Genomic DNA, 17,156 nt, shown 5'->3' with positions numbered 1-17,156 from the left:
CACAGAGCAGAATCTAAGGTCAGAGGTCAGGTTGGGGTCAGCTGGTGTTGCCACACGTATGGCTGTTCTGTAATTAAGCAAACATGCTGGGATGAGGGGAGATGAGCCACAGATGTGAAAAATCACGGTGAAGATAATCGACCGTGGGAACGGTGGGGAGATGAGAATTGGCTGCATTCCTGGAATCATCCCCAGAGAGGAATATAGACAGTGACTGTGGGAATGGCTGCTGCTCTCCCTTCAGTGTGTTCCCCGTAAGAGACAACGACACCAACACAGCCCGGGATTATCTTTGCTTTCTGAACTGCACATTATCGCTTATGTGTGTACATGTGCGTGTGTGTTTGTGTGCGCCTGGTTTTATTTATGTAACTTTTTGTGCACTGAGCTCTTGACCTTTAACCTTCGAGAGTTCAATTTGAGTGTCAACTGTTACTGTTTGGTGTATCGGATACTGTGTGGGAATGTGGTGTTTGTCAATAAGTACATTTCTTTACATATTTATCCATCTCATATTTCTGATACTGCACCACATTTCAGTGATTGGTGTCGCACTTATTCCTCTACAAAAACTGATTCACAGAAGATTGTTTCTTAATTTTCAGGCAACATACCAACTATTTCATGGTGTTAGGTTTTCAGGAAGAAGGGTTCACTGTTTTTCCTTCATTCTTTTAATTTTTCAAAAATAATTTAGATATTTAAATTCTTAGTTGTGCTGAACAATTAATTTGAAGAGGTCCCTTTTGACTCTAAGTATCTGATGTGGGTGCTTTTGCAATAAGTAATGATATTATAACACTAATCTATTATTTTTTTTGCATGAACTACTTTTATCTTTAACTTTTATTAGTATATTTTCTGGACTGTGATGCACTTTTCCTTGTAACATAAAATAGCATCTTTGCATATGCAAGAACCCATTTGTTTTCTCTAAGACCTGCAGACAAATAGCTGTGATGAATAAGCATTCAGATATGACTCTGTAAAAGTCACTCTGCAACACAAACAAAAGCCCTTCAAAACTCTGTAAGAAAAGGAAGCCGTTTTAGCCGAAGCACAGGTAGCTGTACCTAGCTTCTATTCAAATTTTGTTATTTGTCAGACGCGTTTAGAAATTCAGTCACCAACTGACCAGAGAAGTGCCAGTTCAAGTGGCACCAGTTTCTAGTTTAAAGCATACAAAATAAACTTTTTGATATGTTTGAAAGGAGCCATTACCACAGCAGCTGCCATTATATTGACACTTTACATTTAAACTTTAGGACATTTGTTATGCCATACAGAGTGTTGGCACTGTAAAAATGTATGTGAACATTAAGCTGTGGGAAATTCATAGCATCATGGCAAGAAGCCATAGCATTTCACTAGTGGCTGATGAAAAATACGCTCATTATTTGCTATATTACTCCTGGATTTAATTTAGAAATGTTCCTTTATACCACTATGTTTTTTGTTTGTTTTTGTTTTTTTTGTTGATATGCACCAGAATCCAGACACGGTTAGTTAATAATAACAGGACTTGTCACCCAGAGAGTTGATATTGTCTTTTAGGTAACCTTAGGAATTTAAGGACAGAGAACATGTAAGCTAGTTAACTTTAAGTTTTACTCTTTAAACTGTTGCACAGTTTATTCTGTCACACACACACGGTGTACTTTACACACTGGGCCTTATTTGTAACAAATTCTTTGAATTCATTAACTCACTGTCAGCATGTAGGATTATATAATCCACTTGAGATGATGCCGCTTGTCCAGTATGATCACAAACAAAGCTCAGTCAAAATGCCTCCATCTACCAGTACTTGAATGGAGAGAACGAGCGGAAGAGAGGAAGGGGGAGGTGGGGGGGGGGGGGGGGCAGCCAGCCAAACAAGGAGCTCTTTATAGTGACTGACTATTTTCTCGGTGACTCATCGTAGTTCACAGTCCTGTCTGCAGTCTGAGGAAGCCTGCCCTCATGTTTGCTGAATGACACACTGCATGATCAGAATGCCCAGTGTGGATGTTTGGAGTGACCCCCATCTCTCCTGGAACACACACACAGACACACACACACTGTCAATTCACAGAAATGTACTTTATTGGCAGACTGGCTCCGATAACCTCTCCCTAACTCTCTTCTGTATGTGCGATTTGAGTTTTAACTGAATGTTAGTCCCGATGGTTACACAGAATTTTTTCTTAAACAGAGCTTAAAAAATGGTCAGTTTGGTAAAGTCAGCACTACCGAAACATCAGCCATGTATCCTTTACTTTTAGCTCTTTTACGTAGCAACTTAATTAAAAACAGAAGCCATGTGGGCCTGTTATGTTTTCCTCATTTTCTGTGATAGTCTGGCCATTTAGCAATCCAAGGTGATAGTCCATCCCAGCAGTACTGAGCAATTGCTAATTCACATTATCGATAGTCAACCAAGAAAAACCACAAGTTTGACCTTACCTACATCTTTAGCACAACAACTATAGACTGGAACATTTACAAATACAGTATGTATCTTGGCCAAACTGTTGTGAACTACAACCTCAGCTGTGTGCATGTGTCTGTGCAACAACGTGATTGGCTCATATATTTTTGTAGTTCAGCTGTTAATTGGTTGTCTTGGGCGAAGAAAAGGAGAGTCAGCTTTCTCTTTATCAATGCAGAATTCTCCCAGAGATTTCTAACTGGGATTTGTTGAGTGTCCAACAAAATAACCAAGTGCTGTTCATACCTTCTGTTTGCAAAAGGCAGCCAATCAGAATAAAGTTGGCTTAAAGGTTGTGTGATCTTAATATACGGTACTGTGTGACGTGAGGTGTGCAAGATTCAGTTTAGGACAAACAAAAATTATTTTGGATCATGAATCATGCAGAGCTAGTCTACTAGAGTCCAAGAATAAAATATAACAACGGAAATCTACACAATCTAAACAAGTCTCCATAAAAGGTGAGAACAAATAAATAAATAAATAATAAATAATAAATACTTTAATATACTTTAAAGAATTATTCCTTATATGAACAGTTTCTGTCAAACCTCAACAGGTGTGTTTCAACTCTCAGTCTATAATCCAAACAAAGGTAGGGTCCCAAACAAAAGCTTAAACAAGCACCAGTTAGCAGTGATTTTGTGGGCTAGTTTCTGGAACTACGTCGAACCCTCGTATGTTTTTTTTTTTTTTTTGGACACTAAACACAGTAGAATAGCAGTTGCTTCATTTTGTATTCCTTTTTTTTTTTCCAGATTCCCGGAGTTTCCTGGACAGCATGAACCACGGCAGCAGCTCCACAGAGGGAGAGATATTCAGATCAGACGTTCCTGCTTCCTGTCAGAGGATCTTTGGCTCCATGTGCTCAGTGTCATCGGGCAGCCACCTCCCACACGCAGACAGGTACACAGACACTTCCATACCCATACTCACCGGGTATGTTTCCAACGAGCAGTTTTGAATGACCATATGAATGCTGGGTAGAATCATTTCTGAAGTTTTACAGCTGCAAATGCTGTAAGTCTCCATTCCTACCACACCCCAAAAGCACAAAGGTGTTCTTTTGAGTTCAGATCTGGTCCAGCCACAGAAGCACATTTTCATGCTCAAGGAACCAGTTTAGGATGAATGAAAATAGCCAATATAACATGATGCACATAGTCAATAACGATACATGCTAAATGTAAACAAACTGATTGTGGCTTTTGAGACATGATTGATTGGTTGATAAGAAGCCTAAATTCGCATATCTGCAAAGGGTGGGTTGACAGCATTTTAAAGGCTGTGGCTTAAGAACAGGATGTCACTCCAGATCATAGGCCTGTGAAGGCAGAAGCCAATACTTTTGGTAATATAGTGTATGTTGGCTGTAACACTTCACACTGATGCACTGCCTGACCTTGTGTTTTTCTTTTGTCTTTTTTACGTGTATGCTTTAAATTCCACATCATAACCTTCTCTCCCACAGCTCCACTCCTCCTCCAGTGTGGCACGACCATACTTCAAACTCCCTGAACTCCCCGTATCCTTCCCAGCCATCACCTCCTCTATCTCTCAACTCTCCCAATGCCCACAGTTCTCCTCATGGGCCCGCAGGGGCCCACAGGGGGAGGGACAGCACAGACTTGTCCTCATTATTGTTGGGGAATGGTGGCCTGGAGGAGAGCCTGCTGGAGGCAATGGAGGGCCTTGGTAGTTTTAACCTGTTTGGAGAGGAGGGCCTTGCTCCACTGTTGCCTGAGAAAAGAAGGGGAGGTGAAGGGGGAGAGCTTAGCTCCCGCTCCCCTTCACTGAGTGGATATTCTAGCCCTCGTAGTGGAAGCAGTCTCAGCATCCCTTTCTCATCTTCCATGACCCCTGACCCCTTAAGAGGAATCAGTGGGGCCTCGTCACCTGGAGCAGGTAAACAGTCCCACATAGATTCTCTGAATGTGTCACTGATAATTTATTTTCTCTGATCCTGACATGAACATTTCAAACTATAAAGATAGCTTTGTAAAACTCATCACCCCAAACCCAGTCTTACTATTAACAACTTTTTGAACCAGAACCACACAAATGCAGCAAGCATCCTAAACTGAAGATGACTTTCATTTCCTTGACCAGATACATCAGACTGTGCACTACACCAATTGGCTTTCTTGAACTGTCCTTGTCAAATCAAACATCCAAAGCTATCCTTTTGGTTTATTGAGCTGGGGTTGTTACAGGATATGGTAAAAACAGGAGAGATTTATATTACAAAGTTGATCCAGTGGGACATTTTATGCTTCCACCTCAGGATTGAAGGTGGATTCTAATATCAAAAGAATCTTTGTTTACATTAAAGTAAAACAGAAAATGCTTCACTGAGTTAACAACAATTAAAGGAGAAAAAAGGCTAAATGCACACATCAGGGAAAGCACCAAATAACAACAGTCACTTCAAGGTGCTTTATATTGTAAGGCAAAGACCCTACAAATAATAGAGAGAAAATCCAACAATAAGATGACTCGCTTTGTGCAAGCACTTGGTGACGATGGGAAGGAAAAACTCCCTTTTAACAGGAAGAAACCTCCAGCAGAACCAGGGCTCAAGGAGGAGTGGCTATCTGCTATGACCACTTGGAGGTGAGAGAAGAGAGACAGAACAAAACCGATGCTTTGGAAGAGAACCAGAGGTTAATAATAACTAATAAATGAATGCAGAGAGGATTGTAAACACATAGTGGGTGAGAAAGGTAGTGAAGAAGAAACACTTCTGCATTAAGGAAAAGCCCCTGGTAGCCTACAGCTATTGCAGTGTAACTAAGAGAGGATTCAGGGTCATCTGATCCAGCTCTGACTATATGTTTTATCAAAAAGGAAGCTGGTTCCACAGCAGAGCGGCCTAAAAGCTGAAGGCTCCGCCTCCCATTCTTCTTTTAAATGTCATAGGAATAGAGGGAGCAACAGTAATAGTGATCCAGACGTCTGAGAGCAGTCTGTGCTCTGTTGGGGTGATGTTGTGGTACTATGAGGTCTTTAAGATAAGATGGGCACTTCTCCTCATTTACAATGAGAAGTGTTTTTCGAAAGCTCAAATATGTCAAAACAGGCATCACTAAATTGAACAGCTAGCTAATTAAGGTGTAAGAGTGTTTGAAATGTAATAACAAAGAGCCCAAAATATATATGTATAATACATGTATAATGTAAAGCTGTTTTCAGAGTCAAATCTGGAAGACAGAATTTGTTTCATAATGATATCCCATTACTATCTGTCCAGCATAGTCACTCAGTTCAGGGAGAAAAAGCTGAGTCACTCACAGGTCTTTTGCCTTTTCAATCCAATTAGCTAATTTCATGTTCTATATTATAATATGTTAAAATGATCAAGGCTCTTTAGGAACATGATTCAAACGTGACCACATGTTGGCTGTTAACTTACCGTTGGTCACTAGTTAGGTTTTGTTATAGAAAGAGTAAGAGCAATCTTAATCTAAGTTGCAAAGTGGTGGCACCAAAAATCACGAATCAGGCTAACTGAAGATATTTTTGTCTGTGTGGCTACACGATGTGCTCACCCTTTAACTGTGAGTCTGGTCATATTTGGCTCAAAGTTGGTGTGAAACCTAACAGAGAGCTTTAACCTGTGTCTTGCAGACTCTGGCAGTAAGCAGGACACTGTGAAGTTTGTTCAGGACACTTCCAAGTTCTGGTACAAGCCCGACATTTCCAGAGACCAAGGTAAATATTGGTCTTGGACCACAGTGGTTAATGGCCACTTGTGAGAAGATAATACACCCTCGTGCAAAGGTTTCCTCTATGTACAATGCAGACTGAGTCTAACTTTAGCTTATCTCTACTTCCTCCTTCTGTTGACCTACTGAACAGCCATCGCGGTGCTGAAGGACAAAGAGCCGGGTTCGTTCATTGTCAGAGACAGCCATTCATTTCGTGGCGCATACGGTTTGGCCATGAAGGTGGCTACACCTCCTCCAACAGTGATACAGAGCAAAAAAGGTGGGTTGAATGCCATGTTCTGCATACACAAACTTTCTGTGAGCTGCCAAGAGAGCACTGCAAAAATGATATTTAAAGGTGCAAACCTCAGCACTGTGAGTCAGCTAAATGGGAGTGTGCTTCCTAGTATTTTGGACTTTTATCACTATTTTAATTTACAGTTCATGTTAATTAAATATTAACCTTTGATGTAATTTATAGATATGAATAAACTAAGCCATGAGGCCATGTTTTGCAGGAGGAGATCTGTCTAATGAGCTGGTGAGACACTTCCTGATAGAGTGCACACAGAAAGGTGTTCGGCTTAAAGGATGCCCCAATGAGCCTTACTTTGGTGAGAAACATTTCACACGCTATGATCCAGATTAAATACCCAAGTAAAACATAACAGCCTTGACCTGATCAAAGTCTAACGACAGCTAGGAGAGCAGCATGCTTCCTCATAGCTGTTTATAGTCCATCCCAGGTCATAACAGACAAGCACCATGCTGCCCCCTACTGGTCATAACACTGGAGTGCAGCTGACTCATTTCAATAGTCATACGCATGATGATTTTTGTTGACAGGAAGTCTCACAGCGCTGGTGTGTCAACACTCCATCACGCCACTGGCTCTGCCCTGTAAACTCATTCTGCCTGACAAAGGTAACGAAATATAAATTTATATCACAGAATGGGAACACAAGTGGAGCAGGGAATCGATTACCTCAGTCAGTTAAGCACAGGATATTACAAAAGGGGCACTGCAATGAAGATGCTTTAAATACAGTACTGTGCAAAACTCCCTGAGCGTTTTCAGAGCAAGTTTTTTCTATCATAAAAAGTCACTGCTTTTCCTAAATGTTTTCATTCTTTGTTTGACATCTGTATATGAAAAAGGACTTCACAAAACAGTGCAGTAAATACCTAAATACATTTCCAAATGGAGTGTAGCACAAAGAAAAATGCTTTGATACATTTTGCTGAAGAACTCATGGGCCATATCTCACACCATTACATTTCTCTCCACACTTTGCTTGGATGGAGCTGAATCTGCTTACATTTATTTCCATCTATATTTTCTTATATATTCATTTTGTTTACTTTTTCCAAAATATGCAAGACAAATATTTTCAAATTAGTTCCTGGTCTTTGAAAGTCACTCGGATTTCCAAATCATTTTATCTGGAACACGCTTGTCATAGTTATTAGGAACTGAATTTTATGAGTAGGTTTTACGTCGTTTGCAAACAGCAAGACTTTCCAAAAGGAAAACAACAACCAATTGTTGTTTTCCTTTTTGTATATTTTTGTACAGTTATGGTTACAGATTCTCCCAGCGTGTCAGTACGCTTGTATTTTTAGGGATTCATTTACACCAAACCTACCCTGAATCAACTCCATCAGTCAAGGCTGACTGTGGCCCAAAGAAAACTGGATGGGCCACAATTGGGCTAAAGAATGTTGCCATGTACAGTCTTTGTATGCTCTTTCCAACGTCTCGACATGTGACTACGATATATTCAAAAAGCCCAAACTGAGAAAAATACTTCAGTTAGATGGTTTATCCCCACGCTTCTGAATATTCACAAACTTTTACACTACCATGTACTAGAGATGAAGCAGGAGTTACGTACCTCGTGTCTGCTTGGTTACAAATGCAGTTTGTTTTGTTAACGCACTGGTGTAATTTGTGAGTTTTTTCAAGAGAGCTCATCACTATCTTGTGTTTGCAGATCCACTAGAGGAGCTGAATGACTCCTCTACACAGACAGCAACGAACTCAGCAGCTGAGCTTCTCAAACAAGGAGCAGGTATGACATTTTAAATTAATCTGTGCACACAGAATATTCATTTATTATCAGCAGAAGCTTGTCAGACTTGTTCTTTCTTTGTGCCGTTGTAGCGTGCAATGTGTGGTACCTGGGCTCCGTAGAGCTGGAATCTCTCACGGGCCACCAGGCGGTCCAGAAGGCGACCACAGTCACGCTCTCCATGGATCCGCCACCTCCCTCCACTGTCGTACATTTCAAAGTCTCAGCGCAGGGAATCACACTCACTGACAACCAGCGGAAGTGAGCATTTTTTGCACCTGCAGGCCAAACATACACAAACACACACCGATAAGAAATCTGATGTGTTCACACAGACTCTTTGTTTGACTCTGCAGGTTGTTCTTCAGGAGACACTACGCTGTCAACACTGTCATATTCTGCTCTCTGGACCCGCAGGGCAGGAAGTGAGTACTGGACACGGATAACAAAAATACAGCTTTGCACACACTTCAAGGCATCTGTGTAACAAAACAAAGAGAGGTTTCTCCAGGTTCAGTCTGTACTCATGAAGTAGGCGTCTGATACTTACAGGACTATGGCTGAAACATGGCTTTCAAACTGTGAAACAAAAGCTTCTTGGGTCACTGTTAACATCCCTTCATGACCCACTTTAAAGGCATTGTGTGAGAAACATAGGATGCTAACTGCTACTAAAGACAACATGAACAGAAAGTGTGCTTTGGAATAACACAACTAGTATAATTCCGCCATGGTAGCAGCATGGATATCAGTGCATATCCACATATGCATTTCCATAAACTGCATATATAAGATGGATATAACTTCCAAGTCGAAAATGTCTCTCAAAATGATTGAAGAAAAATACGATTTGTTATTTAATTCAGTAAGCCTAATAGTCTAACGTTACTGCGGATGGATGCATGGGAAGAATGTGTATTTTCCAAAACAGGAAACAAATTTTTAAGAATTCACAGAGTTTAAAGAATCGAAACAGACTCTGGCCAATGTTTACAGGAAAATGAGTACAAAAAAGTGAACAGGTTATATTACTGAAGAATGGGAGACGTTTCATGGAAAAGTGGTGAAAAACACATCCTCAGTTTGTACCTAAAATGTCCTTTTTCGCATCAATGAGACTTTCATTTCATTCATCAGGGTTACCTTATCTAAACTCAACTCACTGAACATATTGTGTCAAAAACTGACACAAGTGTCATGATTTTAATTTCTTCTGTCCCAAACAGGTGGACACGAGACAGCGGCTCCACTGCAAAGTAAGTCAGCTTTAGAAAGGGTCTTCTCGTGCATGTTGTCAGTTAATCAGAGTGTGCATTAGAAAAATCATATGAATTTCTTTTGTAAATGTACTAAAGCTGATTAAACTGTAGAGCTGGTTCTATATCAATATTAATATCGATCAATATCAGTGGTACTCATTTTTGAAAATCCAGTTGTTTTGTTTAATCTTTGAACTATTGCTAAAAATGTCAAACAAATGGAGTCTTACTGTACTTTGGTGAGGACCACAGCTCGTTTCCATCTAATCCATGTTTGGCGTTAAGTCTCTGTTCTGAGAGGTGAAAAGTTTCCCTGCTGTTGTGTAAATTTCTCTTGTGTGTCTCTCTCGTTTTCTTCCAGGATCTTTGGATTTGTTGCCAGAAAATCTCAGAGTGAGACTGAAAACGTGTGCCATCTGTTTGCTGAGCACGACCCTGAGCAGCCTGCGAGCGCCATTGTCAACTTTGTCTCGAAGGTCATGATCGGGTCGCACAAGAAGTAGCGAGAAAGAGACTTGAGCAGTGGAGTAAAGAACTTGGACTTATAGGAATCCTGCCCAAAAGGCATATAAATATGAAAAACTTTGAACCCTTACACTCCAGCGCTTTCAGCTCCTATTCCTACCTGCGGAGTACATTTGTCTTTTGCACTGCAGGATGCTAGCACCAGAGGGAGCCAAAAGTATGAAAGTCAGTTCACATTTTGGCTATTTTCTTGAAATTTTATTTTGAAACTTATTCTAAACACACTTATGACATTGATCTTGCTTGTGGCAGACAGTGAAAACTGCCCATTGTAACACACTTATTTCAAATCAAGGAATATTAGATAGTCCACACACAAACACATATTCTAAACACAATTTCAATTCTGATTTTTCTGTGTTTTACTTGTAAAAAGAGTCAAAACAGGTTTCATCATCAGCTTTTGTAAACTAATTGTTATGTTCAGTGAAACCAACAATATTTTAGCATGACAGGCAATATTTTGGTTTCCCTGTACTTAAGATGAATCATTTATGTCATGTTTATGTATTGGTTGAGATATTTATCCATTTTAAAGATGTGTCATTGTCTTTATTTTCCCAAAATATATTTGTCATATATTTTTTGTATATTAACACATATTGTACATTAGCATTAAAGGAAGTGAACTTAAGAATTTATGGAGTTTTCTTGCAAATTGTGGAAAAATACTTTGTAATGTTTTACACAGTGAGCTATTACATATACAGTTGTTCATGTGTCTTTTATTGATCCGGTTTGTGTGCAGTTATTATGCCCTAAATTTTCTCTTTGGATCTTTTGATGAATGTCGATGAATCTCTGATGTATTGTTACTGTTTCCATGTTACAAAATGGTTTTTTCCATTCAATTACTGGAGCATGTCAAAGATTAACTTTTGTTTGTTTCTGTCGCTCTGATGTAAAGCCAGAAATCGAGTGTACCGTTTCAGTCCACCGCAGCTTAACAGTTTGATCCTGAGAGCAGACACGTGTCCCTTGACAGTTTTATCTGCCCATTCAAACTCTGCCCAATCAGACATGCAGAGCTACCCGGTGTAGTGACCCCTTATGATTAAGCAAGCTGAAAGTAACTTCAGATCAACTGATCTCAGTGTCATCACATTGGCTCACTCATTTAGGTCACAGTATTTAAGCTCCTGTAGCCTGTCTACATTTATGTATCTGCAAGCCGTTTTGCAACCCACCTTCCCCTCAGATCCTTCTTTCTAGCTCCATCTGAGTTAATCACTGTCATCCCTGTGCTGGTTTCCTCATGAGAGAAGTCTTAGATCAGAGCCATACTGCAAAATTAAAATCACTGTAGGTGGAAGTGATTTAAATGGGGACTGGAAACTGGAGAAGGTGGAGTGGTAAATTGACTGATTCTTACACACTGCTTTTGTACTCATGAGCACTCAAAGCGCTTTATTTATAGAACTTGCCTCATTCACACCAGCACTTGTTTCTGTGCTTTTTCTATCTAACATTCACACTGTGATGGATGCATCAGGGAGCAGCTTGGGGTTAGTATCGTGCCCAAGGATATTTGACATGCAGACCGGAGCAGGAAGGATTTGAACCAACCTTCAAATTAGCAGATGACCTTTTCTACCTTCTGAGCTACAGCTGCCCGAGTCTGGATGAGTGTCAGAAATGTATAAAAGAATGGAAATGCCATTCTTCTTTAACTATATTGTTATTGACTAAAATTTCTTTTCTTTTTTTTTTCTTTTTTAGCAAAAACTAGTTAACTGTGATTATTATTTTGAAGTTCCTTTCAAAATTAATTCCATGTCCTTCCTTTTCTTAATTTTACAATATGATAAAATCCCACAAGAGCTTCCTCTTCCTCTCATTCTTAGGAGCAATAATAATGTTCCCTCTGCTTGGTTTAATCAAGTTTTAATTTGGTTTTTAACACTTTGAGAATGATTGAGTGACTGATCAGAAACAGTTGCGCAGTAAAAAACTATTAAATAAGGTGATTTAAATGCCATTCACTATTTATTAATATTTCTACTAAGCCTCCTTATGGATGAGTTGAGCGCATAGATGAATATATTTGACCGTTGTTATAAAAAAAGGAAGAGCAATTTTTCATTGATGTATGTAACCCGAATTAGTTTAATTTACTTATTTAACTAGAAAGAGTGTGTTTGGTGTATATAATGTGAAAAACGATGTTCAGTAATTTTGGGTGAGGATTTTAAAAACCATTGTGTAGTTTGCAGCATTGTCAACAGATGGTAGCAGTCAGTCGCCATATCTTATACTGAATCCAGAACTCTCAAGTATTGCTTAATTTTCTGATGTTTCTTGGTTTCGTTTTCCTGACTGCACTCGTTTTCATATTAGAATACTGCAGACCAAACTGAGCAGGTCCACAAATGCGCGAGGAACCACCCTCTTGAAAACCAGCCGATGCCAGTGTGTGTCCAAGCTTGTGTCTCAAGAGGATGAGGAGTATCTTTGGGACACTTGTCATAAAAGGGTGCTTTACATGCCTGTTAGGTCTCAGGGGGCCTCATAGATTGACTGATGTCTGTCTGTGTCTGTGTGTCGCGCCTTGCTTTAGGAGGCCAGATCATCAGATACCAGCTCTGAATCGGGCTCTATTCAAGTTCTTGCTCAGTGGGGAGTGCTGAGGAACTGGAAGTGGGACACGCTGCCGTCCTGCAGTCCTGCCTGGCTTGGAGGGACAGCATGGAGGGTGGGGGTGGGGGGTTGGGGTAGTTATGGTGTGTGTGTGTGTTGGGGTGGGGGTAGTTGCTGGTGGTGGATGACCTCACCATTACGGGAAACTTTCCCACAGCCTGAACACAAAGAAGGCCGTCAAAAGGTAAAAAGGATGAGAAAGAATAGAAATTTAACACAGTGTGTAAAAAAGGAGGCTGTGTCGAAGGGGGACTCGTGTTCCCTTTTCAGCAATTCAGAGATTTGGAGGCTTGATAGAGGCTCTGCTTTCACTCTGACAGGCCTGACATAGACTCTGCTCACAGCAGCGACCCTCAACCCGGCTCTCATTCCCTCTTTGCTGAGTCACCTGCCGCCATTTTGTTTCCCAGCTGGACATCTTCTTGCACTTCCTGTTGCACTTCCTGTCAGACAGCCCGCCGGCACCTGGTCGCACGGTGGTTTTCACAGTAGCCACCACCGCCGCCGCCGCCGCTACTGGACGACACCACATTCCTGGCATTGCTCGCCCCGAATGGTGTTTGGAAATCCAAAGACCAGCTTCCGTTGGGGAATGCCACCCTCACAGAGTCCCTCTCAGCCTCTGATCCCCAGCCTCGTCTCACTTTATTTGAGTTAGCTATTTAAAGCCCATGCTAAGTGTGCTGCTGGCTGCACAGGGAAGCAAACACACGCTCCATCTCGCACGGTAAAACCACACCACAAATAATCCCTCTCCTATTTTTATTTTGAGCAGGGCTGAAGGGATATAGCCTGCAGGGATGACTGGAAAGATGGGCTGATTTTGTTTATGTGTCATTTCATGATCATCCCTGGCTGATTAGACGGTATATAATAACAGCTAATTACAGGGGGAAAACGTCAAGTAACCAACATGACTAAATATTTAAATATTGACTTTTTTTATTTTTGTTTTTTATCTGACAGCTATGGTAACATGTTGAATAGAGATATTGTATAAGGAACACATTCAACTTAGAAATGTACAACATTGGCTTACTAAATTTTCTGATAATTCAAATGTAGAATTATATTTAGAAACTTGTCTTTAATCAGTTTGAGGAATCAAGCATTAGGCATTTTTAGTGTCCAGGTTTTACTAACTGTTAGGTATTTTAGTACCATGGTAGCATTTACTGGATATTGTTTTATAGTGACATTATGCAGGAAAACTCTGTCATTCAATAAGGCCCCTTTGTTTTAGTTATTTTTCTCTTTGACCCAAGAATTGATGTGTGAGAATCACAGGCTGGTACAAGGTTGAAATACCACAGAGATCACTCCCTCAGCTACATTAGTTTCTTAATCTTTTAGACGCCTGTTGAAGGCCAAATGGTTTGTTTCAGATTTCACTAATGTAAGAACTCTTTGTTTTGTGCCTTGAAAATATGTCGCTGAGATAATCACAATTGTAGCTGAACTAATAAACTACACAAAGGATGCTTCTTCACCCAAGGGCAGGAAGACGCTCCCTTATCTTGGTCTGTACTGGTTTAAACTGATAATCTGCTGTCTCATGAATTTTACCCTCTATATAAACTGTTGTACTTGTGAATAAAGTTGAGTCAATTTGGGAAGACAATCTAAAGCAGTCTCTGTTTTCTTGTTCTCCCAAGCTGCTCCCGAGCTGCTCGTACTAACACGCTGAATGGCATGCTTGAATATTACTTGAGAATATATTTGACTGTGTTACAGACTAAGGGACATTCTCTGCTGATAGGTGAAGGTACATTCTCTGCTGATAGACGTCCACGCCTCGAAGGAAGTCGATCCACGGAGTAGGCCCTGGAAACCGTTTCCTTCACTAACAGTTCCTGCAACTGAGGACAAACAACCCGGCTGTAAATGTAAAACATTGCTAGCACTGACTCTCAACTGTCTGAGGCATCCCCACACTGTGTAGATGTAGAGAGTAAATGATGAAGCAGAAATTAAAACTAGTATCTTTTATAGGATGTTAGGATCCTTATACTGGTAACATGAGCACAAAGCATTCCTTATTCAGGTTTTTGGCAGCGTAAGTGGTACAGTGAGCTGAAGACCACCAGAAGAAGCTTGCTGTAAGGTTACTGGCGTCTTGCATGCATATAAGGAAGACAGTCTTGTTGTAATGTTTTAGTGTGTATCTTAAAACAACATCCACAGTCAGTGTGAAACCCAGTAACCTTGACCTATGATTTGCCACTTAAGCACTTTTTAAACATGACCTTCAGTATTTCACTATTTTTTTGCAGTATTTTCCACTGTTGTCTTTTCTCACTCCACAGCTGATGACTTCTTACTATGGGAAATACTCCATAAGGATTCAACAGTTCAGCTGCCTGGAGCTGCATGAGGCTGCACATTCGGTAGCAGTAAATTCAGGAGGCAACCTGGCATCGCTCTGACTTTTTACATGTAAGTTAGCAGGTTAAAGGAAGGCTGAAACAATTGTGTCTCACATTTTTTTACACCTCTAAACTACTAGAGACGTTACGGTCTGAAGCACATACTGGAAATGTCAAACCAGGTCATTGGAACTGCATATTGTTTATTCAGTGGCTTACTGGCAATGCACCCTTTGCATTCCCATTTGATGAACACAGAACATGAATGCATCATAGATTTATGACTCTGAGACATCCAGGCGGCAGTATTTTGTGTGTGTGGGGCACACTTTCACAGATTTCACACAACCATGTCTCATGAGCCACACACACACACACACACACACACACACACACACACACACACACACACACACACACACACACACAAAGTGATACATCCACTTGCACAACAATCAAGGTTTGTGGCCTACGTGAGCTCCGGCACATGCTGAGAAAACAGGGCCTTTATGGCTGTCCTCCTCATTGCATTGTCTCCAGTATAACTGATTGAAACACTGTTTCACACACATACACAGGCACGCAAGCACACACAAAAGGTTTGGTACTTGGGTATCAGCGTCAGTCTTAATGAACCTGTCTCCAGGGGGCGGGGCTAGGGTAATGTCCCACACAAAGAGCTCCCGCTGGGCTGCTGAGCCAACCAGAGGCCAACAGATTAACTTGCATTACATCAGCATCTCCACAATACGCCTAATGAGGGAGGGATTATGTCCATATGCCTGACTGTGTAAATGTGTGTGTCGGCTCTCCTGGCACTATTGCATCACTAATTAAATGCGATGACTCACTTTTGCTGATTCAGTGTCCATTCAGCTGTGCAAATTTAAGAAGCACACACAGATGTATATTTTAACATATAGACTGTGTGCCCCTGAAGCTCTGCTGTGCTGGAGTCTGCATACGATAATATACAAAATATACGAAAATCACTTTGGGCTCTTGGCGAGCGTAGCGTTAGCATGCTGTCTTTGCTTGGCGCTTGCAAAGAGCTGAAGTTGTGTTAGCAGCATCATGCAGTTGTTTCTGTCCTTGATGCAGTTTTCACTTTACCGTCAGGCCCTTGTACTTTTGTGTATTAAAATTAAAATATTTTTCATATCTGCACTGAAGATTCTGCCACTAATTTCCTCCTCCAGCAGAAGAACTGAAATCAGCTGATTGTAGCACACAGGATCGATAGCCAAGCAGATTAACAATTCTAAGGAATGTGACTACGATTGCCATGCCTATTTGTTACTGTACTTAAAAAGAGGTATATGTTCTATACTTTAGGCATTTATTTTTCTGGCAACTTTTAACTTGTATTCCTTAAATTTTAACACAATCATCTGTGCTTGCTATTGCTTACACTTTCATAACAAACTTGTTATTTTAGGTTTGCATATAAGGGAAGTTTTTGTTTCATGTCACTGCATGCCTTCCAGCCCTCAAACTGAATTCAGCTAAAAGAAGGGACAATAACAAAGACAATCCTGTTGATGTAGCCATCATTGGTACTTATCGCACATACCAAGATGATGTGCTGTACTATACTCTGGGGTTAAAGTGTGCCGGAATGATCTGGAATGTTATTTTTGGTGCAGGTGTCCAGAACTTTTATTGTGGTAATTTAGTAGCTACTTAGCATTGGAGAAGACGAGCGAGCATAAAGGGAAGAACCTTTCTTTTTAAATGACAGGTCATTTTAAATGCAATATTTCTAACAGCTCAAAACATATCAGCAAACACACAAACTGTTTCTGTGTAGTTTGTTGCAAAGTGTATCTATTAGCTAAAGATGCAGCTTCTATGTTTCCCAGGGAGACAAGAATGTGAGATAACTTAGACATCGAGAACTATGTAACAAAGACAGGACAGGAGAAGAAGAAGAACTAAAAAAAGAGATAGTTATTTTTAAAGGTAAGGATCCCTTAGTGATATTTGATAAACTGAAAAATTAAAGCTTGTGATGAAGTCTGCTGTAGAGGACTATGGTGGCCTGCTGCAGAGTGAATGTGGTGTTCAAAATGAACGGCAGGAGACATCTATTTAAATTTAAGTTAATAAAGCAGATGAGA

General features: G+C 40.5%; 1 protein-coding gene and 1 long non-coding RNA gene across 5 annotated transcripts in view; both read left to right on the top strand.

Annotated features, from left to right (window-relative positions):
• tns3.2 (tensin 3, tandem duplicate 2) overlaps positions 1-10,765 on the top strand; it is a 56,834-nt gene extending 46,069 nt beyond the window's left edge. For all 4 annotated transcript variants that reach the window (XM_085436284.1, XM_085436283.1, XM_085436285.1 and 1 more), the window contains 11 exons: positions 3,229-3,376; positions 3,942-4,375; positions 6,098-6,181; positions 6,329-6,457; positions 6,696-6,791; positions 7,024-7,101; positions 8,172-8,249; positions 8,342-8,510; positions 8,606-8,674; positions 9,476-9,505; positions 9,870-10,765. In XM_085436284.1, the coding sequence (XP_085292410.1) occupies positions 3,229-3,376; positions 3,942-4,375; positions 6,098-6,181; positions 6,329-6,457; positions 6,696-6,791; positions 7,024-7,101; positions 8,172-8,249; positions 8,342-8,510; positions 8,606-8,674; positions 9,476-9,505; positions 9,870-10,011 (1,457 nt within the window). In that variant the 3' untranslated portion in view covers positions 10,012-10,765. The remainder of the gene's footprint in view (positions 1-3,228; positions 3,377-3,941; positions 4,376-6,097; positions 6,182-6,328; positions 6,458-6,695; positions 6,792-7,023; positions 7,102-8,171; positions 8,250-8,341; positions 8,511-8,605; positions 8,675-9,475; positions 9,506-9,869) is intronic.
• Positions 10,766-13,707: 2,942 nt separating this feature from the next.
• LOC146689091 (uncharacterized) lies at positions 13,708-15,887 on the top strand. The gene is made up of 2 exons (XR_014916147.1): positions 13,708-14,556; positions 14,977-15,887. It is a non-coding gene; the product is annotated as an uncharacterized LOC146689091 (long non-coding RNA).
• The last annotated feature ends 1,269 nt before the right edge of the window (positions 15,888-17,156 follow it).

The sequence above is a fragment of the Copadichromis virginalis genome, linkage group LG17, assembly GCF_057382275.1.
Source record: "Copadichromis virginalis isolate Kocher_CV1m ecotype Utaka linkage group LG17, C_Virginalis_male_GT1.1, whole genome shotgun sequence".
NCBI lineage: Eukaryota > Metazoa > Chordata > Actinopteri > Cichliformes > Cichlidae > Copadichromis > Copadichromis virginalis.
Note: the sequence above shows the minus strand (reverse complement) of the source record. Positions and strands in the feature narration are given on the sequence as shown.